This window comes from Drosophila obscura, unplaced genomic scaffold (genome assembly GCF_018151105.1).
Source record: "Drosophila obscura isolate BZ-5 IFL unplaced genomic scaffold, ASM1815110v1 contig_194, whole genome shotgun sequence".
NCBI lineage: Eukaryota > Metazoa > Arthropoda > Insecta > Diptera > Drosophilidae > Drosophila > Drosophila obscura.
In genome coordinates, this window is record NW_024542783.1 from 589950 (window position 1) to 615996 (window position 26047).

A 26047-nucleotide genomic window follows, 5' to 3' on the forward strand; every position below is an offset into this window, starting at 1 on the left:
GTCGTTGGTTCCTCTCAAATTGCTTCCCCATTACCTCACAGGCTCTCTTCTAACCTCACACGCTTCTAACGATATCCAAGGAATCTTCTCGTGTAAAGGTCACTGCTTTAACCTCCAATAATCCTAATTTCCTTAGTAATGAGTATGTTGCACCAGATGAGATCATTTGCTGGCCAAAGACCATATAGTACGGTGTTGATCCCAACCCTGAGTGAACAGCCGATCTCAACGCACAACATATTTTGCTAAGATTCTCATCCCAGTCTTTCTGGTCACTGCGGATATAGGACCGAATCCCAGCAATGACAGAGCGGTTGACCCGCTCAGAAGCGTTCGCTTGGGGAGCGTGTACGGCAGTTAGAGTGTGTGTTATTCTGTATTTCCTCAGCAAACTCTGAAACTTTTCAGATCTAAACTGCGAACCGTTATCCGATACTATTCCCTCTGGCACCCCAAATATATAGAACAATTCCTCTCCTAAATACTTCAGCACAATGTCAGCATTCAGTTTCTTCACCGCCTTCAGAAACACAAACTTTGAGTAGTGGTCAAGGACAATGATTATTCCTATATTACCGCTACGAGACCTAGGATAGGGACCTAAAAAATCTATATAGAGACGCTGGAAAAACCGTTGAGACTCTGCCGCTTTTCCCATAGGTGGCCGTAAAGGAGCATTCGGGGCTTTTGACATTTTGCACTGTTCACAGGACGCTACGTACTCTTTTACGTCATTGACGAGACCTGGCCAGAAATAAAAACGCCTGATCCGCTCAAGAGTCTTGTGGACTCCACCATGGGAAGCCAGTGGGTCGTCGTGTGCTCTTTTCAGCATTTCTTTTACCATATCCTTGGGTACCAACAGCTTCCAAGCAAATGTATCATTCAGGAGGTCTCCTTTCACATGCTCAGATCGGCGATAGATCAACGAATCGACTATCTTGCGGTCGGGAAGATGATTTATATTGTTTTTAATTTTCTCGATTAGATAAACATACTCTCCTGACTTGAAATGAGCCGAATCAATGTCTACCAATAAGCCATTGCTGAAATCCACTGCAGCTACTTGATCATATGGGACCCTAGACAAAGCATCTGGAACGACATTTAACTTTCCTTTCCTGTGCTGAATGCTAAACCGAAAACCTTGCAGTTTTAAGGCCCAACTCGCTAGTCTCGAATTCAAATCACTCTGAGACATGAGCCAATTCAATCTGTAATAACTGTAAACTCCTGGCCCTCTACATAAGCTCTAAATCTTTTTATGCTTACCAAAGCAGCTAGGCATTCCTGCTCTGTAACTGTGTAGTTTCTTTGTACTTTGTTAAGCTTCTTCAAAACAAATGCTATTGGTAACTCTTCGCCTTCAGTTGACTTCTGTAGCAGGACTCCACCTACTCCACTTTTACTGGCGTCACAGTGAATAAAGAATGGTTTTGTAAAATCTGGACTTTGGAGAACCGGTGCACGGCAGAGCATGGCCTTCAAACGGTCAAAAGCCTCTTTGCCTTCTGTCGACATCACGACTCCTTGCTTTGGCTTCAATAAATCGGTCAGAGGAGCGGATACGGACGCAAAATTGCTTATGAACTTCCGATACCACCTTACCAGTCCTAAAAAGCGTCTTAACGTTGTTAGCGAAGTTGGTAACGGAAAATCTGATATAGCAGAAACTTTTTCTGGGTCAGTGCGAATACCGCCATCTCCTATTATATGCCCTAGGTATTTTACAGAGCGCATGCAGAATTTACTCTTCTCGACATTTAACGTCAGGCCAGCTTCCCGAATCCGAGAGGCGACTGTATCCAAAACTTGTAAATGTTTCTCAAACGTGTCTGAAACCAGCAACAAATCGTCTAAATAAACAAAGACTGCGTTTCTAAGCGCTGCAGGAATGACCTTATCCATTAATCGCGTCATCGTTTGTGCGGCCTTGCAAAGGCCAAAAGGCATGACCTTGTAATGATACAGGGGCCGTCCTGGGACCGTGAATGCAGTTTTCCCTCTAGACGCCGGATCCAACGGGATCTGCCAAAATGCGTCTTTTAAATCGAGGCTACTTATAGAAACGATTTGGGGAAGTGGGTATGCATCTGTACGATTTAGATTTAAACATCAAACCGTATGGTTAGACCTAAATTTATGTTTGTTATTAGGTAGTATGAATTCTCAGCAACCTAAATAAATATTCTCAAAATAACCCAATAAATATGAGATATGCACCAGAGAACTGCAAAAATCACATATTTCTTGATTTACTCATGAGCTAAAGTTTTTGCTCACATGCAATCGTTCAAAAATACTCAGCGTTGAATAAACTCAACTTGCGCTGTCAGACGCTTCGTTCGGATCACTTTCTTGCTTAGGGTGTTTCTTTGTGTACTCATATATAATCACTCAAAAATACTCAGTGTTGAATAAACTCAGCTTGTGCTGGCAATCGCCTCGTTCGCATCAATTCTTACTCACTCACACAAATCTCAGCTTCGTGTACAATACAATCATATCCAACATGTTTGTGAAAAGGCTTACACGCATACATGCAAAATCGCATACGAGCATTGCGTTTTCTAATCAATCCAATATTCCAGACACTCAATTTTGTTTCCCTTATTTGCTACAAAAATCCTTACTACATTGAAAACACATGCCGATGAAATAGAAAAATATTGTAAAGAAAATGTGGAAATAACCGATGAATTTGATGTTTTAAAATGGTGGAAAATTAATGAACAAGTATATCCAAATCTCTCAAAATTGGCCCTTAAGGTTCATTCAATCCCAGCAAGTAGTGCAGCAGCAGAACGAGAATTTTCCTTAGCTGGGAATATAATAACGGAGAAAAGAAACCGTCTTGGCCCAAAATCCATAGATAGCCTTATATTCCTGTACTCTTACTATAAAAATTTTAAACTTTAACTGCTTAAATCAAAAGATAATTATAAAAAATTGTTCCTTATTTTACTTCTAAGAAAATATAAAAATAAATATTTCGTTACTCATTTCATTTGATTTATATTTTGCATTTCGTTTTCCACCACTGTCAGCAGCAATTGAATAACATTATTTCGTCGTTTTACGCATACAAAAGCAATTAGACACATTGTGCATGTATGTGTGCCGACCGTTCCTTCACTTGAATAAAATCATACGAGCTGAGTTTACTCATTTGCGTCTTTGCTTATAATCGTATTGGCTCATTGCTGAGCCGAAGTAACAGACACCCGAAACACCCGAAAAACGAACGAGCATGAATAAACTCAGCCAGAATAAAAGAAGGCAAAGCTTGAGTGATTTTAAATCATCTGGAAATATGTGCGCATGCAAGTGTGTATCCGTCAACGCCGAGTCAGTTTAATCGGGTGATTTTTTTGTGTAAGCTTATTTGCAATCACCCAATGCCGTTCTCTGATATGCACCGCTGACCTAAACACATATTCAACAGACAGCTGGATGCACGTGCATGCATGCACATAATCTTGTTATATTGATAATACAGTCATAAATTACATTCGAGATGATCTGCAGTGGTAAAATGTCACACCATCTGCATGATAATCGTTTACGACAGTCATAAAATTATCTTCGACTTGACCCACGGACCTTTGCACCCGGACCCATGCAGTGAAATTTGTAATCATTGCTAAGTCATAAATAAATATAGCATGTTTTCCATACCTACTTATACTTAGAACTAATTAAACAAGCCTATGATCCTAAGTAAATAATTGTACTAATAGAAACTGTATATATACCTCGCATTTTACCGAATAAAATCAGTACGAAAGAAAACTCTGACGTATTCACATCTCCGAAGCCCAATTTGTTCAAGTACCGATTGCGGCGACATTTTGTTACTGGTACATGAACCGATGGCATACACATTTATATTTCAGCATACGATTGTCATATTGACAATCACCAGAACCAAGTGAATCTACATCAACAGATTCATTTGATTCGTACATTTGGTGACCCCCGACTTTTGGACATTTAACCGTTCATCTGGAGTATTGTTCCCGATTTGGAACTTGGATTTATTTGGAAGATCCTACATAATTGGTCAACTTAGCGACCAATTTACATACATACATTATCAATAACAGTTGTGATTACTCATTACCTTCTGTGAAGGAAAATTAGCTGGATTTATTTAAATCTACCCAAACCGATACAGTCAACTTGGCGACTACGGTTGGATTAGAAGGAAAAAAAATATATTCCACAGTGTCATTAAAATTTGTTAGATTACTTTGACCACTTTTGGTTGTGAGTAGAGGCACAGCCTGTCATAACGACAAACAAATTACCTCCATCGGGTCCAAGTAGTACGACAAATAATAAAAAAATGGCGTCATCAAGCATTAATGTTGTGCTGGACAGGCAATTGGCCACGGGGGAAGAGATCCAAAACATCAGGAACTACAAAAAGGATCCCGCTGAAAGGAAGCAGAAGCCTGAATATTTTCAAACCCGACTTGAGAGGTTAACGAATCTCTGGAGCACATTTTTAATGGAAGACACAAACATTCAAGAAATAACACATGGATCGAATTATGAGCATAATTATTTCTCTAATAAATATTTTAAAAATATCAAAGAATTGGTCAGCAAATACAGCGACGAGTTGACCCAACAATTGTCTTCTTTGGAAATGGAGATAGATTCTGGATCTATTACTTCTATGGAGAATGAGTCTGAAATTGAGCCCATGATCCGAGAACAAAGGGTGCTTCTTGAAAGTCTACAGCGCATCATGAACAGAATGACAACTGAGACGCGAAAGGATTTCAAACCAATAATCATAAAATATTGGGATGAGATTAGAACGATTCATGTCAAAATACATTCCAAATGCACCGATCCTGTGAAAATGGGATATAACATTAACAGTTATATTGCAGCTGAAGATGCAGTATTAACAATTCAAACAATGACTGTATCAGATCCTGTTCAGCCATTTATCCCTGCTCCACATATGCATAATGCATTACCCCTGCCAAAGGTTGCAATTCCAAAATTTGATGGAGACTACATTAAGTGGCAACAATTTCATGACATTTTTAAGAAAATGATTAATGAAGCATCTGTACCCGTCATTCAAAAGATGTGGTATTTAAAGACTAATGTTACGGGAGAGGCAGAAAATTTAATACGCCACCTTTCGTTAACAGAAGGAAATTACATCACAGCATGGAATATGTTAAAAGAGCGTTTCAGCAACAAGAGAGTGCTCAGTAACGCATTGATTCAAAAAATATTGGATCAACCAAACATATCAAATGATGCCAAATCGATTAAGGCATTACACGATAATATCAAAGAAACTTTAGCAGCGCTAAATAACATCGACATAGAAACAGATAAATGGGATACGCTCCTTCTATGTTTTCTGACAAAAAAATTAGATCGTCAAACTCATACGTTGTATGAGCAGTCCATACAAAATGCTAAGGAATTACAGCCTTTGAGCGAATTCATGAAATTCCTCGAGCAAAGGTTCCTTACATTGGAAGCCATTGGATGGGAGAAACCAAAGAAACCCATCACATGTGCCTCAGCAGGAGCTGAAAGTCAGTATTTCTGCTATTTTTGTGAAAAGCCAAATCACGCTATCTATAAATGCACACAGTTTTTAAAGAAAACTTCTGCAGATAGATTAAATTGGTTCAAAAGAACCAACTGTGCGTCAAATGTTTCAAACGCGATCACACAGCAAACGAGAAGGAACGTGTGAGTCGCTTCTGGGGACGCGACTCTACTTATACCCGTACTCAGTCTGTATATACATTTTTGAGCTAATGATTTTTTAGAATTAAAAAAAAAAAAATTTTACATTTTACATTTTTTTGCTACATCTGTTATCTACATCTACAATGTATATTCCACATCTAACATGTAGATTGTACATGTACCATTTATATTATACATCTCCTCCGCTAGGGGTTGCTCGCGCACTGAACGCGGCAGAGTGTGCGAGCGAGAAAGAGAATCAGTAGCGTCAGCAGCGCTGGAGAAGGAGAGGGAACCAACAGAAAATTCATTTCTTCATTCTGGCTATAATTATGATCCGATCTGATTCAGATTCGGCAATCTGGTAGATATGGGCATTCTCTACGATACTGCGTTTTTAGTTTTATCGTATCTTTAAAAATGTGCCTGCCACAGATTTTCGTTCTTTGTGTGGGCGGAAGGGCGCGGGGCGAAATTTTGAAATACACTTGTAGCAGTGGGATATCACATGAGTCTGGAAACCAAATTTGGTTGCCCTAGCTCTTATAGTCTCTGAGATCTAGGCGCTCATCGAGACAGACAGACAGACAGACAGACAGACAGACAGACAGACGGACAGACAGACATAGCTATATCGACTCGGCTATTGATGCTGATCAAGAATATATATACTTTATGGGGTCGGAAAATTTTCCTTCTCTGCGTTACACACATCCACTTTTACCACAAATCTAATATACCCCTTAACTCTTTTTTGAGTACGGGTATAAAAATTGCCAAAGAAGAGATTGTTTTAAATGCAATAAAGGGCACAACACTCTTCTCCATTTGGAAATTAAGTCCGAAGCCAAAACTGCAGCATCAGCAAATAGTATACAAAAGTATAAGTATAAATCACAAGTCAATGTAATCTCGGAAAGAGCATTGAAAATATTAGATCTGAAAGTGGAAAAATCAGATCTACCATTAGCTGATCCCAATTTCGACAAAGTTGGAAAAATAGACATTCTGTTAGGAGCAGAACACTACTTCGATATCATGCAAGACAAGCATGTATCGATTGGAAAAGGATTGCCTAAATTACAAAAAACCAAATTAGGATGGATTGTGGCTGGAAAGCTAAAAGACGCTTCAAAAAATCCGAGCACATGTGCAGTATTGACGGAAGAAGAAAAGGTCGATCAACAGATCGCAAAATTTTGGGAACTGGAATCATTTCCAAATAACGCAACATATCTTTCTCCACTGGAAAAACGATGTGAGCAGCATTTTATACAAAATGTTCAGATGGCATCAGATAATAAACTCATCGACCGATTGCCCTTTTTGGAAGACCCTTCATCCCTGGGGCAGAGTCGTGATCTAGCGACACGACGACTTTTTTGCCTAGAAAAGCGGCTAGCTCGAGATCCGGAGACCAAGGTAAGCTACGTTACATTTATGAAAGAATATGAGGCTCTTGGTCATATGAAGGAAATGCCGACAAAAGAAATAGCAAGATCACATTATTTCATCCCACACCATTGTGTCATAAAACCTGACAGCTCTACAACTAAATTGAGATGGTGGTTTTTGATGCGTCCGCAGTTACCTCGTCCGGAAAATCGCTCAACGACCTGATGCATAAAGGTCCAACTGTGCAAAATTCAATATTTTTAATATTGCTTAGGTTCAGGATGCACAGATATGTATTTACTGCGGACATCGAAAAAATGTATCGTCAGATCTGGATTAATCCGGAGGACCAGTACTATCAGACAATAGTATGGCGCAATGATCAATCAGAAGATCTACGATACTATAGACTAAAAACAGTGACTTATGGAACAAAAGCGGCTCCAAATTTAGCCACAAAATGTCTACAATATCTCGCCCAAAGAGAAAGAAAGGAATACCCGTTTGGAGCTGCTGCTCTGGAAAATGACTTTTATGTGGATGATTGCTTTACAGGAGCAGATTCCATACCAGAGGCCCTCCAGAGACAGCAAGAACTTAATAAACTACTGCATAAATCAGGGTTTAACTTAAGAAAATGGTGCACGAACAACTTTCATGTACTTCACGGAATTCCAACGGAAGACATCACTTCAAGCGTACAGTTGGACGACACTGCTTATGAAGAGTACAGCATTAAAACCCTGAAAATCACTTGGATGCCTAAAACTGACCAGTTTTGTGGAAGAACAGAAATTGCCACCAAGGATGTAATATCTAGAAGAGATGTCGTATCGGAGATCTTTAGGATTTTCGATCCACTTGGACTCTTCTCACCGGTGGTAATGAAGGCAAAGATCTTCATGCAACATCTCACAAAGGAAGGATTTGACTACAAAGAAGCGCTTCCAGTTCATCTCCAGGAGGAATGGAAAAGGTACAGGGAGGAGTTAAAAATATTAAACACCATAAAAGTACCACGTCATATATTCCAAGGAAAAATTCCGATAGCATCAGAAATACACACTTTTGTTGACGCATCGCAGAAAGCTTTTGGAGCTGCCGTATATATCCGAGCACTGCATAAGGATAAACGAGTAACAATTCAATTGCTATGTGCCAAATCACATCTAGCTCCCATAAATGCGTTAACATTACCTCGTCTGGAACTAAAGGCGGCTGTATTGGGTGCACAACTGACAGCTAAGGTAAAAGAAGATTTATCCATGGAGAATGCCACAACCTTTTTGTGGTCTGATTCAAGGATTGTTTTGTCATGGATTAATTGTACAACATCCATACGAGACAAATTCGTAGCTACAAGAATAGCTACAATACACGAATTAACGATACAAAGGCATTGGAGGCATGTTTCATCTGAAAATAATGCAGCAGATGCATTGTCTAGAGGAATGACGTCGATTAAATTCGCGAAAAATAGTATGTGGTTTTATGGCCCACTATTTCTTCATGGCCCACCATCTACATGGCCTCCAGCATTTGTGGCTACAAAAGATGAAAATATCAGTCCAAATCCCAAAGAAATTAGTCAGTGATCAATTATGATCATCACTCAGGAGGATGATATTATATACAAAATAAAGCACAACAATTCATACAACAAACTAATTCGAATAATTGCTTACATGATGCGTTTCCGAGGAAGGAAAACGTACACAAGCAATACTATCCAATTCAGTGAGATGAAAGAAGCACAAAAAATTGTCATTCGTAACATACAACAGAATGACTTCAAAGAGGACATACGTCACTTAACAAGACATAAGGAAACGAAAAGGGAAGTTCGATTAACTCACTTACCCCGTTTATGGGTCAGGAGGGAATCTTGCGAGTATGTGGTCGACTGGAAGCGGCAAATATTTCATTTGACGCCAAACACCAAATGCTCCTGCCTTACAACGATCCAATTGTCAAGTTGATCCTTGCTAAAATACACATGAACAACATGCATTGTGGCCCCCAGGCATTGCTGACAGCATCACGACATCAATTTTGGATACTAAAAGGAAAAAACATGGCCAGAAGCATTGTGCAGAACTGTGTAAAATGCACAAGAGCCAAGCCCAAATTACTAGAACAGATCATGGGAAATCTGCCACCTCTTCGAGTCACCCAAGCAAGGCCATTCCTCAATTCTGGAGTTGATTACTGTGGACCATTTTAAATTCACTATAAAATACGAGGAAAGAAGCCAAATATAGCTTACATAGCCATATTCTGTTGTTTCGCGACTAAAGCAGTACATTTAGAGCTAGTCAGCGATCTCACCACAGAAGCATTTTTAGCAGCACTCCGACGGTTCACCTCTCGTCGAGGAAAATGTCAAGTGCTCCATTGCGACAATGCTACGAATTTCGTAGGAGCCAAGAACAAACTTCAAGAATTAGAAGAGGCCATATTCTCAGAAAAGGCAAAGGAACAAATTGTACAGGAGTGCAACAACAAAGGGGTACAGTTCAAATTTATACCTCCTCGTGCACCACACTTCGGCGGTTTATGGGAAGCTGCAGTAAAATCTGCAAAGCATCTACTTTTAAAAAATGTGACGACGGCAAATTTAACATATGAGGAATTAGAAACGGTTATAGTCGAAATAGAAGCCATATTAAATTCTCGACCATTGACACCGTTATCTGACAACCCAAATGACGTAACAGCGTTAACACCAGGGCACTTCCTGATAGGAGAGCCGTTAACCGCACAAGCTGACAGTGAGCCATCCCAACAACCGAGGACGCTAGGAAATCGATGGCAAGCAGTGTCCAAATTAAAACATTCATTCTGGACGCAATGGTCCAACGAATACCTCCAACAACTACAGCAGCGTCAAAAGTGGAGGAAATCGTCAGCAAACATTAAAGAAGGAACATTGGTAATACTAAAGGAAGATAATACACCGGTATTACAATGGCCACTTGGAAGAATCACTCAATTGTTTCATGGCAAGGACAATTTCGTACGAGTGGTTGAAGTAAAAACAGCCAAGGGAATTTTCAAACGAGAGATTCAACATGTTGCTCCACTGTTCAATGAAGAGGAACCCACACATAAACATCCGATTGATGATCTATCTGAAAATGGAGAGTCATCTGAAGACCGACAGCCTAGAAAAAGGACACAGCCGAATAGACTGTCGCTAACCATGACAATGTTTGTCATTGTCATATTGTCATAAAACCGGGTATATACTTCGAAAGAGTAGGAACCAGCCAACTTGCGACAACTGACTGGACCATCATTGTCTATTACAACCTAAAGCCCTATTGGAAAGACATGAACACATTCACCATGGGTACTTCAAAAATTGGACATTTATGCAAGCAACTTCAACAAGTAGACGCATGCACCAGCATGTATCAACATTTCAAACATATAGAAGAGGACCTGCAAGCTGAAAATGCGTTAATAGCAAGGACACGGAAACAAAGAGCTCCGCTGGACATCATTGGAAACATCGCAAGCAGTCTGTTTGGCGTATTAGACTCAACATATGCCCGTGAAATGTCGGAAACGATAGCAAAGGTTAAGGATAACGAGAATCACTTATTAACTCTGCTTAAAAATCAGACATCATTGATTGACTCTACAATTAATGTAATAAAAAGGGATGAAATCTCAAACTCCAAAAGACTAAGTCGAGTTGAGGACTTTATCATCGAGTCAAAAGGAAGAGCTGATCACTTCATCGCTTTTCAATGGTATATAACATTGTCGACTCAATTGACTCTATTATCTGCAAACCTCCAACGAATGCAAGCGGAAATTATCAACGTCTTGACAGATATCCGACACAACACGATAAGCCCTGTGTCAATTTCGCCACGACAACTAAAGGAACAACTCGAGCAGATACGGGATCACTTAAAGCCGGGACAAGTTCTCCCAGTAACTCCTGAAAATATGTTAATGGTGTATCAGATGATGAAAGCTGAAGGCACGATTATAGATGATCATGCAATCATCAGAGTTACGTTTCCATTAGTTTCAGCATACGAACTGGAAATCTACAAGCTGACACCTATCCCATCACCAACTGAAAATGGGATAAGTATGTTCGAAGTCAAGACACCATACATCGCAATCAACAGTCACCGAGACGAATTCGTTGAACTGTCAGAGAGTGATCTAAAAAATTGCCATCCGAGAGCAAACAATGATTTTGTATGCTATAATAAGCAAACAATGTTCTCAGCTGAAACAAGTTGTGAATTACAAATGTTCCACAACAAAACGGATCCATCATGCAACTTAATCAAAACAAAAAAATCATTTATATGGTTGAGTATGCATGGAAAAAATCAATGGATATTTTCAACAAAATCATCATTGAAATTATCAGCAGTATGTGCAGATGGAATATCGGATATCAAACTACAAAATTCAGGATTATTGATCGCAAAACGTGGATGCATCATTCGAAATTCCTTGATGACCGTAACAAGTCAAAGCACAATGGAGACGACATGGCATTCGTCATACGCTCGGTTCGGAGAAAATGACATCAACAAAACATCAACTGAACGTCCGACAGATACAGCTTCAACGAACGAAGAAAATTTAAATTACAAAGAGCTGTATCAAATGGAAACAAGGCTGCTACCACCGAATAGTTTCAAGCTACCCCACAACCTTGAAAATATCGGTCAACACCATATTGCCATATACATTGCAATGATCTTCATAATGATCATTGTAATAGTTCATTTGGTCAAGAAATGGCACAAAACAAGGAATACCTCAACATTAATGATGGTTGAACATACCATGGTCAACGGCCGGGAGGATGTACGATTTAGATTTAAACATCAAACCGTATGGTTAGACCTAAATTTATGTTTGTTATTAGGTAGTATGAATTCTCAGCAACCTAAATAAATATTCTCAAAATAACCAAATAAATAAAATAAATAAATATAATATGAGATATGCACCGCTGACCTAAACAAATATTCAACAGACAGCTGGATGCACGTGCATGCATGCACATAATCTTGTTATATTGATAATACAGTCATAAATTACATTCGAGATGATCTGCAGTGGTAAAATGTCACACCATCTGCATGCTAATCGTTTACGACAGTCATAAAATTATCTTAGACTTGACCCACGGACCTTTGCACCCGGACCCATGCAGTGAAATTTGTAATCATTGCTAAGTCATAAATAAATATAGCATGTTTTCCATACCTACTTATACTTAGAACTAATTAAACAAGCCTATGATCCTAAGTAAATAATTGTACTAATAGAAACTGTATATATACCTCGCATTTTACCGAATAAAATCAGTACGAATGAAAACTCTGATGTATTCACATCTCCGAAGCCCAATTTGTTCAAGTACCGATTGCGGCGACATTTTGTTACTGGTACATTAACCGGTGGCATACACATTTATATTTCAGCATACGATTGTCATATTGACAATCACCAGAACCAAGTGAATCTACATCAACAGATTCATTTGATTCGTACAGCATCCTTTTCCGTAACCTCATTCACTTTTCTGCTGTCCAAACAGACCCTGACCTTTCCCGGTTTACGCACAAGCACTACTGGTGAAGACCACGGACTCTCTGACTCCTCAATCACTCCTAGCTGAAGCATCCGGTCAATCTCAGTGTACAGAAACTTTTCGATTGCCGGTGAAACTGGGAAGTGACGTTGCTTCACTGGCTTCGCGTTGCCAGTGTCTATTGTATGCGACAGCACCGATGTCTTCCCGAGTCCGGATAACGCAAAGGACGGAAAACGTTGGATAATTTCCTGCAATTGGACTAACTGTCTAGGTGTAAGAACGTGCTGTTCTGTGGCGGCTGATATTTCTGCCACAGCTAAAGGCGGGGGCAAAAGATCGAAGGATGTCCAAAATTCTATCCCTAAATAAAGATCTTGACTTAACGATGGGATTATATATAATTCTACTTCTTTACTTATTCCCTTATACTCTATGCTAGTACTTAATTTAGCAACTATTTTCTGCTTATTACCATCTGCAGTACATGCATTGGATAGCACCTTTGTAAACGGTTTCCTGCTGCAAATATAATCGATTGCCAATTGGCCTCCAATACAATTTAGTGCAGCTCCAGTATCGAGCAACCATAGTCGTTTCTTTTCAAGGAGAAAGACTTCTGCATACAGCCGCCTGTCTCCTTTCTTTCTCCTAATGCTAGCAATATATTTGACTGACTCCCGATACTTTTTTAGCCGGCGACAGTTCCGAGATTTTGTTTTCGACTGGAATTTTGAATTCGAAACCCCAATCTTTCTTATTTTGTCCAGCTTAGTATGCCAAACATACTCTAGCTGCTCATTGGGAAGCAGGTATTCCACTCCACTTGGGAACACTTGACAGGGGACGAGATGCTGCAGTGTTCCTTTGAGAGTTTTTTTGACATCTCGCACAAGACGGCTTATATGCATTCGGAATCCCGCATCCATAGCAAAAAACTTTTCTTTTTGCCGAGCAGTCTTGGTATCTGTGACCCTCTTTTCGGCAGTTCCAATAAACCAAGAATATCGCTGCCATTTCATCCCCAAACTCCGATTCCAAGAACTCTTCTGCCTCGTCTCCTGAGATGTCGTCCACTAGCTTCGAGATTTGCTTTCGAAATGGAGTAGGTTTTTGGTAGCCATGGATCCGACGCACCTCTTCCATAAAGCATTCTCTCTTCCTGCATATATCCCTCAATACCTCTATAGAATCTATTGTCTGATTCAAGATTTCATGCTGTATTTCCGACGAACGAGCTCGACAAGAGTTTTATGAGATAGAGGCTGCTCGAGATAACCGTCAATTTCAAGATTGCATCGAAAAATACCTCGAAACTCTCTTTTTCTCTCTGCTTTATATCACGAATCAACTGCCTAATATCTACGTCCGTTCGAGAATCCCTAAACTGCTTCCGCAAGGCTGCACACAGTTCTATCCACCGCATTGAGCCTGCTGTTTTGTGATACCTCCAATAAAAATCAGATGCCTTTCCTTCAAACAAGGTATTGGCATTGCTACACAGCAGCATGAAGTTACCCTCCAGCGTTTGATGTGTCAGGGCCTCTACTCTGTATATAAACGAATCAACGCTCAAGGAGTCTGGTGCTCCTGAAAAGCGAAGCTTCCAATTATTCATTATATGCCCCACCTTGTCAGGTCTCTGAGCTATGTCAGAAGCTGCTGATCTAGGCAGAGACATCCTTGGTGGAACTGTGAAATCTACGCCCTGGTTTTCCTCGGGAATTCCAAGCAATTGATCTAAGGAAGCGTTTCTGTTTAGATTACCTATTGATGGCTGCGGAATTTGTGCATCAGCTAACCGACCATCTACCTTGGAAGCTAACATTTGAGCCATCTTCTCCGTCAGATGGGTAAGGAGTTCATTTTGCATGCCTTTGCACAGGTTTTATGGAATTCGTGATGACATGGGGTTTTATAAGAATCTTCGGGAGCTATAGCTTCCTTGCACTACCCGCAACGACGTGCTGCAGGAACTTCCCCTTCATCATCCGTCCGATCTAGTCCCATCTTGAAATTAACTGCCTAAACTATTATAAAATTGTAAATAAAATATTAAAGAAAAAAATTTAAACTACAAAAAAATTGTATCCACAAAAAATTTGTATTCACAAAAAAATTCCTGAATAGCTTGATCTCCCATTTAGACTAGCTCCCTGCATAACTGCATACACTGTCCGTTCTTGACAAAGTCTAATAGAAAAGTATAAAAATCAACTGATCAAACAATAATTCGTGGACGGAGGCATTCAAATGACAAATAGCTCTCCCTGTCATCCAATCGACTCAATTCCTCGAACACGACAAATAGGAATAAATGCGTTTCCAATTCAAACCATCAGCCGTAGACAAGTGTTCCACCTTAAGATTGAATCAACTTTATTTCTAAACGACTGAATGACTAACCAGTTACATGAAGAACAAATACAGATAGAAATAAATGAAAACAGTAGCTGAGTGAATGTGGTCAGAAGATCGCTGCTTGCAACAAAAACATCCCACTCGAACCCACATCTAACTGGACAGGTGATCCCTCCCTAGGGCTAGACCTAAGGGTCCAGTGCACGCGGAAAACTTGAATCAGTATAGTCAATTGTCATTAAAGCCATATGCTAAACAGCTTAACTTTTCAGACAACAACCTTTTGATATGCAATTGGACAGAAAATGGCTGTAAAAGAAACAGGGAAAAATGGACACTTGCAATATGTGAGTCACCTAGTATTGAATAATCTGAATTGATGTGATGTAACCAACAAGGTGGCCCCACGTTGGGCGCCAAAAATAAAGAACTTTTTATTTATTACTGTAATGAGTAACTAATCTAAGGCGGGATGGAATTCTCAGCTATGACCGGCACGTACTATTTCCGGCTGCTGGCTCGTCGGCAAGGGGGGTGGTGTTCTTTTATTTGCCATAGTCTGAGGCCTTAATTCTGCTTTATTTTAAATTTAACGTGCAAGACAAGACATAAACATATACCGGATAGAGAACACTACACATGACCACAGGACACAGACAATTGTCAATTGGACGGACGAACTATCCCCAGATGGATCGAGGAACGTTTTGCCCACCCTACCTTGGTCATGGCCTACCACTGAAATATTTGTTTCAGCCATAACCCCTTATTATGCAGGCACAAACTACAGGGGCTCAGAAGGGGAGATCGAAATAAAAATGATTTGCGTAAACACTATAATATTATTTATTAAAACTAAAGGTATCATACTAAACTAAAATTAAAACTGCCCATCTTCGCTAATTGGGTCTAGCCCACAATGGTTTTTAGAATTTAGTCTTACACACTAGAGACATGCAAACTACAAACGTAAAATGGTATATATGAGGTATATGTAATTGGTACAACTCACTTGGTAAAAGTGGAATGTGTGGTAACAAGCCTAAACGGAGAGTAGGAAAATTTTATACCCAAAAAAAGGGGTATATAGATTCTTGAAAAGGCATGTAACGCATAGGAAAATTTTCCGACCCCATAAATAGCTATGTCTTGTTTGCTCTGCCGTCCGTCTGTCTGTCTGTCCGTTCGTCCGTCCGTCTTGTTGAGCGCCTGGATCTCAGAGACTAAAAGAGTTAGGGTAACCAAATTTGGTTTCCAGACTCATGTGATATCACACTGCTACAAGTGTGATTCAAAATTTCGCCCCGCCCCCTTCCGGCCCACTCAAAGGACGAAAATCTGTGGCAGGCACAATTTTAAAGATACGATAAAACTAAAAGCGCAGTATCGTAGAGAATGCCCATATCTACCAGATTGCCGAATCTGAATCAGATCGGATCATAATTATAGCCAGAATGAATTTTCAGTTGCTTCCCCTCCCCCTCCTCCCACAATTGACAACGCAACTCATTTTCCTTCTCGCTCGCACACTCTGCCGCGTTCAGTGCGCGAGCAACCCCTAGCGGAGGAGATGTAGAATCTAAATGGTACATGTAGAATATACATGCTAGATGTATAATATAAATAGTATATGTAGATGTAGATAACAGATGTAGCAAACAAATGTAAATTTTTTTTTTTTTTAAGTTCTAAATAATTATATGCTTAAAAATGTATATGCTGACTGAGTACGGGTATAAGTAGAGTCGCGTCCCCAGAAGCGACTCACACGTTCCTTCTCGTTTTTTTTGTATTCTTTAATATTAAATTTTCGAGTCGGTATATTAATTTTTTTGTGCATGAAAGGGTATATTCGAAGAGTTTTCTTATCCATAATTCTCTTTCATTTTTTTTTACTTTTGTTTCTTAACTCTCCCCTTTAATCAATTCTCCTTATTCCCCGCTGCTTTATCATTATATTTAATTCCGTTTCTTAACCTAATCTTCTTTCCTCTTATTTGCTACTACTCTTATACTACTAAGCTGCTGCTCTCTTTGCTCCGCATTCCTCACAATCTTATGTTACACCCACTGTTAGCTAGCGCTTCTTCGCTCTCATTCTCCCATACGGAGCTCTACTTCTAACTTTTTTTTTCGCTCTTGTTGCCTATGGCTCTACTTCTAACTTTTTTTCCGCTATCGTTGCCTATGGCTCTACTTCTAACGTTTTTCCGCTCTCGTTGCCAATGGCTCTACTGGCTCTCCTCTTTTATCTTCATATGGCATTCCCGGGGCATTACACTTTGGCTTTCATCGAAATTTCACCGGTACTAAATTTCGCTCTTTCGACTACGCGAACTGAACCCTTTTCTACCCTTTCATGCACTTCAGGGATTGCCAACCAGGCTATGGCTAGAACACGGGTCAATAGGTGGCACTTTTTCTCCTTCACATCCAAAAAAATGTCGGTTTTTTCATACTAAACCAAAATTTAAACTGCCCATCTTCGCTAATTGGGTCTAGCCCACAGTGGTTTTTAGAATTTAGTCTTACACACTAGAGACATGCAAACTATAAACGGTTTTTTTGGAGCCTTTTGGGACTAAAAAAAAGATATTTCGGTATCACTTTATATCGCCTTCAACAACCACATATAGGCTTCCCGATATAAACTTCACAGCCCCAGCTACGACGATCCGGCTATGCGCGAGCGCAAAGACTAAAACGTCTTCGTTTCCCTTCTTTTCGGCGCGTTAAAACAGATGTTCCTGGCTGTGGCGCTCCTCTGGGCAGAATTATGGGTGCCAAATCTATTGATAGGAGATAATTGGCTATGACCTGCACCAAGCAAAAGAAAAGGTATCTCAATCTGCTCACTCTTACCCGTGGGATTTGGCAACGGGCGGAAATTAATTATTAATTATAACCGAAGTTACAAACTTTTACTGGGCTTTTGCTACTGCTGCCACCACTTGCACTTTGAAAAAATTGTAACGTTGCTTTTGCTTCTCAACTTTTTGATTTAAATACGTAGTCCGAGCACTCGATACTCTCCGCTTGAGATCATAATTCAAAAAGGAAGATGGAGCTGCCACCGAGCTACCATGAGTCCTATCAGCACAGCCAAATGGCGTCCAAACGTCAAAGTTTTCTCCTCTTTCCTCCCCCAATGGAACCATTCGCAGATAACCCGCACAGTCTTAGAACCACTGACTTTGGACACCATTTATACTACACGATATTATTTTTTTCTACAACTACAGCCCTTACAGCCACTACAAGATCTACTGAAGAAAGGACAGAAATTTACGTGGGGAGAAACCCAAGACAGCGCGTTCAACGATTTTAAACAGTGTTTAAATGAGGCCCATTGTGGCCTGTTCAGACTTCAGAAAAACCGTTCGTCCTACAAACGGACGCAAGCGATTGCGGTCTCAGAGCGGTTTTGACCTAGGAAGATGTGGATGAAGAGCATGTAATTTCCTACGCAAGCCGCAAGCTAAAAAGCAAGGAAACGAAATACTCTGCCAGAAAGAAAGAATGTCTCGCCATCTACTGGGGAATCCACTAGATGAGGATGTACCTCGAAGGGTATCAGTTCATTGTGATCACAGACCACTTAGCCCTGAAATGGTTTAATTCCATCGAAAGTCCTACCGGCCGAGTAGCAAGATGGGCGTTGGGATTGCAACCATTTACATTCGAAATACGATATCGGAAAGGGAAGCTCAACGCAGTGGCGGACGGATTATCCCGCTAACCACGCGAAGAAGTGCGAATCACAGAACTAGTGGAATGCGCTTGGTACGAAACGAAGTGGAAGCAGGTACAAACGAACCCAAAACAATCGGAAGACTACACCATCAAGCACGACCGATTGTACCGGCACATACCAAGCCAAACCAACGAAGACGGCCAGCCATGGAAGCTATGTGCTATGTGTGTTTGTGTGTGTGAGTTGGTAAGGATAGTCCAGATGGACTGCCCTATTGCTCTGGCCACGCTGAATTTATTGCTAAATGTCAGCTGTTGATCAGCCGACAGTGTGCCCGTTTGTGGTTGGTTCAGGGTCACACTGTCCGATCTCATAATTGTCTTCCTTTAGACCGATGTGTCGGATCAATCTTTCTGCCTCTCCAGTTACGGTTGTTTTTAGATACCACATCTTCCGTACTGTGGGCATGTTTGTTTCATGAATCATGCATGAGAACTGGACATAGAACTGGGACCATTTTAGTATGTCCCCATCAAACTTGGGAATGTTGATGCGTTGAAGCTGCACGTCATTATTGCTTGATGTGGCTGGTTTTGCCAATGTCTTTGTACTCTTTTTCCAGGGTCAGGTAGGCTTCCATGTATCCTACTTCTACTGGGTTATCATATTCCTCATGAATAGTGAAATGGACTTCCTGTGCTTGAGTCCATAGTGATTTTATCAAATTACTTGATGTGCGCCCTCCCGCCTCTGAGAATTGTCTCACTATGGCCCTTTGTCGGTGACATAGTGAAGGCAATTTGCTGTAAGCCTCTATTGGAGCAGCAGCAGAAGAAGAGCATAATATAAGAGTTACGTTGGATTGTTACGCTCAGTTGCATTTACAACTCTCTCAGCATGTTCGATCGGCTCCCTTCTGGAGTGGGGCGAACGCTTGCATCGCTGGCTGCAACTAGTGCATCAAATGGATTTAAATTGAACGGCTGCTGCTTTTAATTTCACTGACACCGCATATCACCGTTTCGGAAACAACCATCTTAGAGCTGCTGGACCGGCGTCATCCCCACAAACAAGTATCGTTCTAGGAAAAAAATCCTCTATTTTTCATTGGCGCCCGAGCAGGGACAACGGTTATCAGCATTTTCGTGGAAATTAGCAAGACAAAAACAGTTAACAGTGCATTTTCGTCGTCTCGGCACAAGTTACTGTTTTTTTTTAGTCTTTGTGCGAATCAAGCTCTAGCTGGCTGGTCTGCGATATCTGATTCATCATCATATTAAGGGAAGTTCTTCGGAAAATTCAATGCCGAATCTACAGGTATTCTAGTACCAAAAATTGAGATCAATCAAGCCACCATTTTGTGAGTTGTGTGTGTGTGCCTCTGACACTACTCGACGAATTTTATCTTTTTCTTCCCGCTATGGACCAAAATTACATTTTCTCATGGATTCCGGGAATTAAACATTTTTATAGTACAATTTTTTTTTTATGGTTTAGTTTTTTTTTAAAAGAATTTTTGGTATGGTATCTGGTATTTTTTGTCATGTTTTTTTTCAGAGGAAGTGCTTCTATTTTTTACATAGCTTAAGTATCTTATATCTTATAAAGCACCACAAAAATTTGAAAATCCCGGAGTCTATCAGAAAAAGTAATTTTGGTTCACAGCCTAAATCAAATGTTCAATTTTGTCGAGTAGTGTTATCAGACTATGGATATTATCCTGACCCAATAGGACTAATTTATTGGCAAAATAGCCGCTATGGTCCAGCTCACAGCAAGTTGTGGTCAGGAAATAGCCTATAGCCTATTAAGTTAAGATTAATTAATTTAAGTTATTTTTTAACAAAGATTTTACCTTAATAGAACTAGTGTCGAAGGAAAACAAATGGAAGAAGGCATTGTAGTTACGGCAAAGGTTACGGAAAGACTCATGGTCAGAGTAATTAAAAAGACAGAGTTGAAGATGGAGCGGAAAGTAATGTCTAGTCGGGCGGGAAGGGACAGAAATGCTTATAAGGCTACTGAGGGCAGTGGAATCAACCTCACCAGCGAGAAGTTTGTGAAGAAAAAGCACTCCATAGCAAATCCTATGGCTTTCAAGATAGCGGATATCGAGGAGCCGGAGCCTACTCTCATAAGAAGGAAGATGTCTAGATGGTCCCAATTAAGGCCACGAAGTGCAAAAAGGATAAACTGTTTTTGAACGGACTCAATCATATCCTGATATTTTTGATAATGCGGAGACCAAACACAGGAACCGTATTTAAGGATAGGCCGGACCAGGGATACATATAAAAGTTTAGTGGTATAAGGGTCGGTGAACTCCTTAGAGTACCTTTTGATAAAGCCCAGGACGCCTCTGGCTTTATTCGAAATAGCGGATATGTGTGAGTTATAACACAGATTAGGTACAAAGATAATTCCCAAGTCAGTAATTTTGTAAAGGCGGTTTAAGGAACAGTTATGGATATTATAGTCAAAGAGGTAAGGCTTGCTGCGATGGAATGTCATGACGTTACATTTGGAAATGTTAAAGGGAAGAATGTTTATTAAGCACCAGTTGTTGAGGGCGTACAAATCAGGTGGAATAAAGGGGATATGGGATCACTATAGGAAAAACATAACTTCACATCGTCCGCATACATAAGTACTCGGGAATGAGTTAAGACTTGGGGTAGATCATTGATGAACAAATTAAACAACAGAGGGCCAAGATGGCTACCTTGAGGTACCCCCGACGATACAGAGACAGGCTTAGAAAGAGAGTTATTAAAACAGACACGCGAGATCGATTACAAAGGTATGCATTAAACCAGAAAAGAAGTTTAGGCGGAAACCCTAGGAGAGATAATTTATGTATAAGCAGATTATGATTTACTGAATCAAAGGCTTTACTAAAGTCAGTATAGACAACGTCAGTTTGAGATTGCTTAGCGAAACCCTCATGCACGAAAGTTGAGAATTCCAGGAGGTTAGACGAAATAGACCGACGTTTTACAAATCCATGCTGCGATTCAGAGAATAATGAACAACAAAAATGTTGGAGCTGGGAAGTAAATATTTTTCGAAGAGTTTGGGAATGGCGGATAAATTGGATCCCACGGTAATTAGAAACATCCGATTTAGAGCCCTTTTTATGAATGGGAATAATATATGACTCTTTCCAGACAGTGGGAAAATCGCCGAGCTCGAGAGATAGGTTAAACAGTTTAAGGAGGGGCACACAGAGAGAATCTGAACAAAGTTTAAAAACAGCACTAGGAACCATATCGAGGCCGGTGGAAAAAGAAAATTTACATGACTTTAAATTAATTAAGAGGTCATTATAGTCGATGAAGGGGGGTTAGGTAAAGTTATAACATGTTTTATTAAATAAAAGAAATTTACTCTTAGCGATTGAATACTTAGAGAAGTCAGATTGCGAACCAGCTCTTTTGAATCTTTTATACAAGCGAGATTTAATATTCCGAAGGTTTATCAAACGCGGGGTGAACGAGATAGGGCCACTAACATGACGCGAAGTTGAAATTAAAGGTACTGTAGTCTGGGCAGCAATTCACAACGCGTGCTTTCTCGTCTCTGTTCGACCCAAAACTGATATCGCTTTTCATTTTCTTTTTTTCTTTTCTCCTTCGTATTCTTCGCGCTCTCTTTACATTAAGAGTGTCTCTATATGTGTTGGTGCTGAGAGCACGATTACAGTGGGCTTAATGGCTAGTATTATATGTATGTACAGTGGTATTAGGGAATAGTACTGCTACAACTCGGCCTATCCTGGCAGTGAGGATCTCCTGATTCTCTTTTCCATGTTTCTTGTTATTTTGCTGCTCTCAGCCATTTTTCTAACATTTTTCTTTCTTGCATTTTTTCTTTGCATTTCGCTTGCTATGATCTTATTCCTTGAATCAGCTACATCCTCATCATTCTTATTTAAATTGCTTTCGTGTTCATCATTTTCATTTTCTAATTCAGTATTTACATTTTGTTCATTATTTACATCTTCTTCATCATCTAATTCATTATTTACATTTTCTTCATCATTTAATTCATTGTTAACATTTTCTTCATCATTTAATTCATTTCATAATATTCATTTTCCCTTTCTAATAACATGTCTTTGATTTTTCTTAACTTTTCATTTCTACTTTGTGATATTATTAAATTATCTTCGAAAGTATTTGTTTCTAATATTAAAATATTGTTACGACTGAGTGCATCTACATGCTGCATCCTTTTTCCAGATCTGTGTTCGAGATCAAAATCATAATTTTGCAATTCGAGTGCCCATCTCGCTATACGAGGGTTTAGGGTTTTATACCCGTACTCAAAAAAGAGTTAAGGGGTATATTAGATTTGTGTTAAAAGTGGATGTGTGTAAAGTATATATATTCTTGATCAGCATCAATAGCTGAGTCGATATAGCCATGTCTGTCTGTCCGTCTGTCTGTCTGTCTGTCTGTACGTCTTGTTGAGCGCCTAGATCTCAGAGACTATAAGAGCTAGGGCAACCAAATTTAGTTTCCAGACTCATGTGATATCACACTGCTACAAGTGTATTTCAAAATTTCGCCATGCCCCCTTCCGCCCCCACAAAGAACGAAGATCTGTGGCAGGCACATTTTTAAAGATACGATAAAACTAAAACCGTAGTATCGTAGAGAATGACCATATCTACCAGATTGCTGAATCTGAATCAGATCGGATCATAATTATAGCCAGAATGAAGAAATTCATTTTCAGTTGCTACACCCGTCTCCCCCGGCATGAAACACGATACTGATTCTCTTTCTCGCTCGCACACTCTGCCGCGTTCAGTGCGCGAGCAACCCCTAGCGGAGGAGATGTAGAATCTAAATGGTACATGTATAATCTACATGTTAGATGTAGAATCTTTATTGTATATGTTTATGTAGATAACAGATGTAGCAAAAAAATGTAGGAATCGGGATAGGGCCGGCAGTGCAGGGAGCGACTCGAAGTGGCCGCCAGTATTGAGTAACGCCCTTTTTGAGCAAAGGAGAGAGATCAATTAGAGCAGGAGGTTTGTAGGGTTAAGCAAGCGAGAGTCAGAGTCAGTCGGTGCCAGAGTTTCGCGAACTACACACACACACTACACATTAAGTTACACACACGACATATTAAATACACATAATCATAAGCCAATTCCCATAATATTAAATAAAGTTACAACAACTACCACTATTATAAAACTAACGTCGTCTTGGGCTTTAATCCACATCAGTGCTAAAACCCTGGGCCACACATTTGGGGGCTCGTCCGGGATTGAATTTTGATTAAACGTGTATAAAAACACCAACAATAAAAAGTGTCGTAATTGTGGTCAATGGTGTTGTGTTGTAGTGGAGCTCGAGTCATAAGTCGCAAAATTGCATTAACCAAGTCAAGAGTGTTAATGGACAATTGTTGGAGAGCGACAGAGACAAAAACGGAGCGTCAAAAGAATTTTCGACAATTTCGTGGAATTGTGAAATTCAGAAGCGACGCGCAGAAACGGCAGACTCAATAAGAACCAATTTCAAGGTCTGCGACAGAAGCCGACGAGAAACTGTGAAAGCGAAAGAAAACGACGAAAGCCACGAGAAACGACGAGAGCAGTGATAAAGGAGCTGGAAACGAAGACGATACGAAAGCAGAGGGAGCAGAAATCGTTACTGACAGCGGCGCGGGACTTTTTGGTATACAGACAACAAGCAACTGGCTGGAGTGTTAGTACTGTATAGCTGGAAAAGAGAGGCGTGAAGCAGAACGAGAGCTGTTTGATCTGGATGGGATCAAGCGTTGGGAGGCGGTAAGGTCGGATAGCAGAAGCGAGTTGCAAAGTACAGTTGCGAATTCTGGTGAGTTACGGAAATTGTCCTGGTCAGACGAGAGGATCCATATACATAAGTATTGATCGATGAGGAAGCGGAAACGAGCGACAGTGAGTCAAACAAGAACGAACGTGTTTAAGGAGAAAAATTTGATTTGAGTACAGTTTGAACAGTATGTGATTGCAGTTTGATAAGATTCAAGTAATGTTTGAGAGCCATTGCATTTATAAGAAAAATAATAAACTGTAATTGGAACAGTTGTAGAGCAATTGTAATTGGAAGAATAATAAACTGTAATTGGAAGAGTTTTAGGGAAATTGTAATTGGAAAAATAATAAACTGTAATTGGAAGAGTTTAAGAGCAATGGTAATTGGAAAAATAATAAACTGTAATTGGAAGAGTTTTAGAGCAACTGCAACTGGAGAAAATAAATAAACTGTAACGGCAAAGTTTGAAATTCATAAGTTAAAATAAAGAGAGATTAAAAAATTGGCATTGTTTGAGAGCCATTGTAACCGGCCTAGTAAAAGCAGCTAACTGGAGTGCCGAAGTTTGAGAGAAATTAGAATTAATATTTTTATTGTTATATTCTTTACTACATTATAATACCACACACTTTCGTATATTATTACCCATTACATTCTATATTATAAGAACATAAATTGTACAAGATGAGAACAGACGAGATTCTGGCACTGCTAGTTGCGGATTTGAGGCTTAAGTTGAACGAGCTGGGATTGGAGACGGTTGGTAGAATGGTAGATTTACAAAACAGGCTTCTTAATCACTATGATCTTCAAGCGGAGGTAGATGAGAGTGATGGGGATGAACAGGAACAATCATTCAGGTCAATAGAACCGCGGCAAGTTCAAAATGCAGAAATAGGAAACAGAGTGGCAGGAATTGGTTGCAGAGAAATGGAAGCTACAGTTTCAGCTAGATCGTGGTTCACGCTAAATGATGTTGAAGGTAGCGTTTCAGAGTTTTCAGGTTCAAATAGCTTGGATGTTAATCAGTGGATAATTGAGCTTGAAGAATGTGCACTAACGGTAGGGTGGAATCAGCTGCAGACTTTCATTTACGCTAAGCAATTGTTAGGTGGAGCAGCAAAGTTGTTCATACGCAGTCAGTGGGATATTCGTGACTGGAGTAGATTGAAGGAAGCGTTGATCGAAGAGTTCGGGATTAAAATATCATCGGCAGAGGTTCATCGGAGATTGGTTAGGCGACAACAAAAGAAAAACGAAACGTTGCAGGAATACTTGTATGCTCTGATGGAGATCGCAAAACCGATTGATTTAGAGGACCAAAGTTTGATTGAGTACTTTGTGGATGGTATTCCGGATAGTCGAACCAATAAGGGGTTGCTGTATCAAGCCAGAACCGTGCAGCAGTTGAAGAATCAGATTGAAGTTTATCAGAAGATGCGTGGTCCATTAAAGTCGTCAAACAAA

At 40.0% G+C, this 26047-nt stretch overlaps 1 protein-coding gene across 2 annotated transcripts in view; it reads left to right on the forward strand.

Moving 5' to 3' along the window:
* LOC111078995 overlaps positions 1 to 15392 on the forward strand; it is a 37941-nt gene extending 22549 nt beyond the window's left edge. The window contains exon 3 of one of the 2 annotated variants that reach the window (XM_022373976.2): positions 15340 to 15392. In XM_022373976.2, the coding sequence (XP_022229668.1) occupies positions 15340 to 15354 (15 nt within the window). In that variant the 3' untranslated portion in view covers positions 15355 to 15392. Of the gene's footprint in view, positions 1 to 6541; positions 7044 to 15339 lie in introns of those variants that run through there. The other variant, XM_022373975.2, reaches the window with a different exon arrangement.
* The last annotated feature ends 10655 nt before the right edge of the window (positions 15393 to 26047 follow it).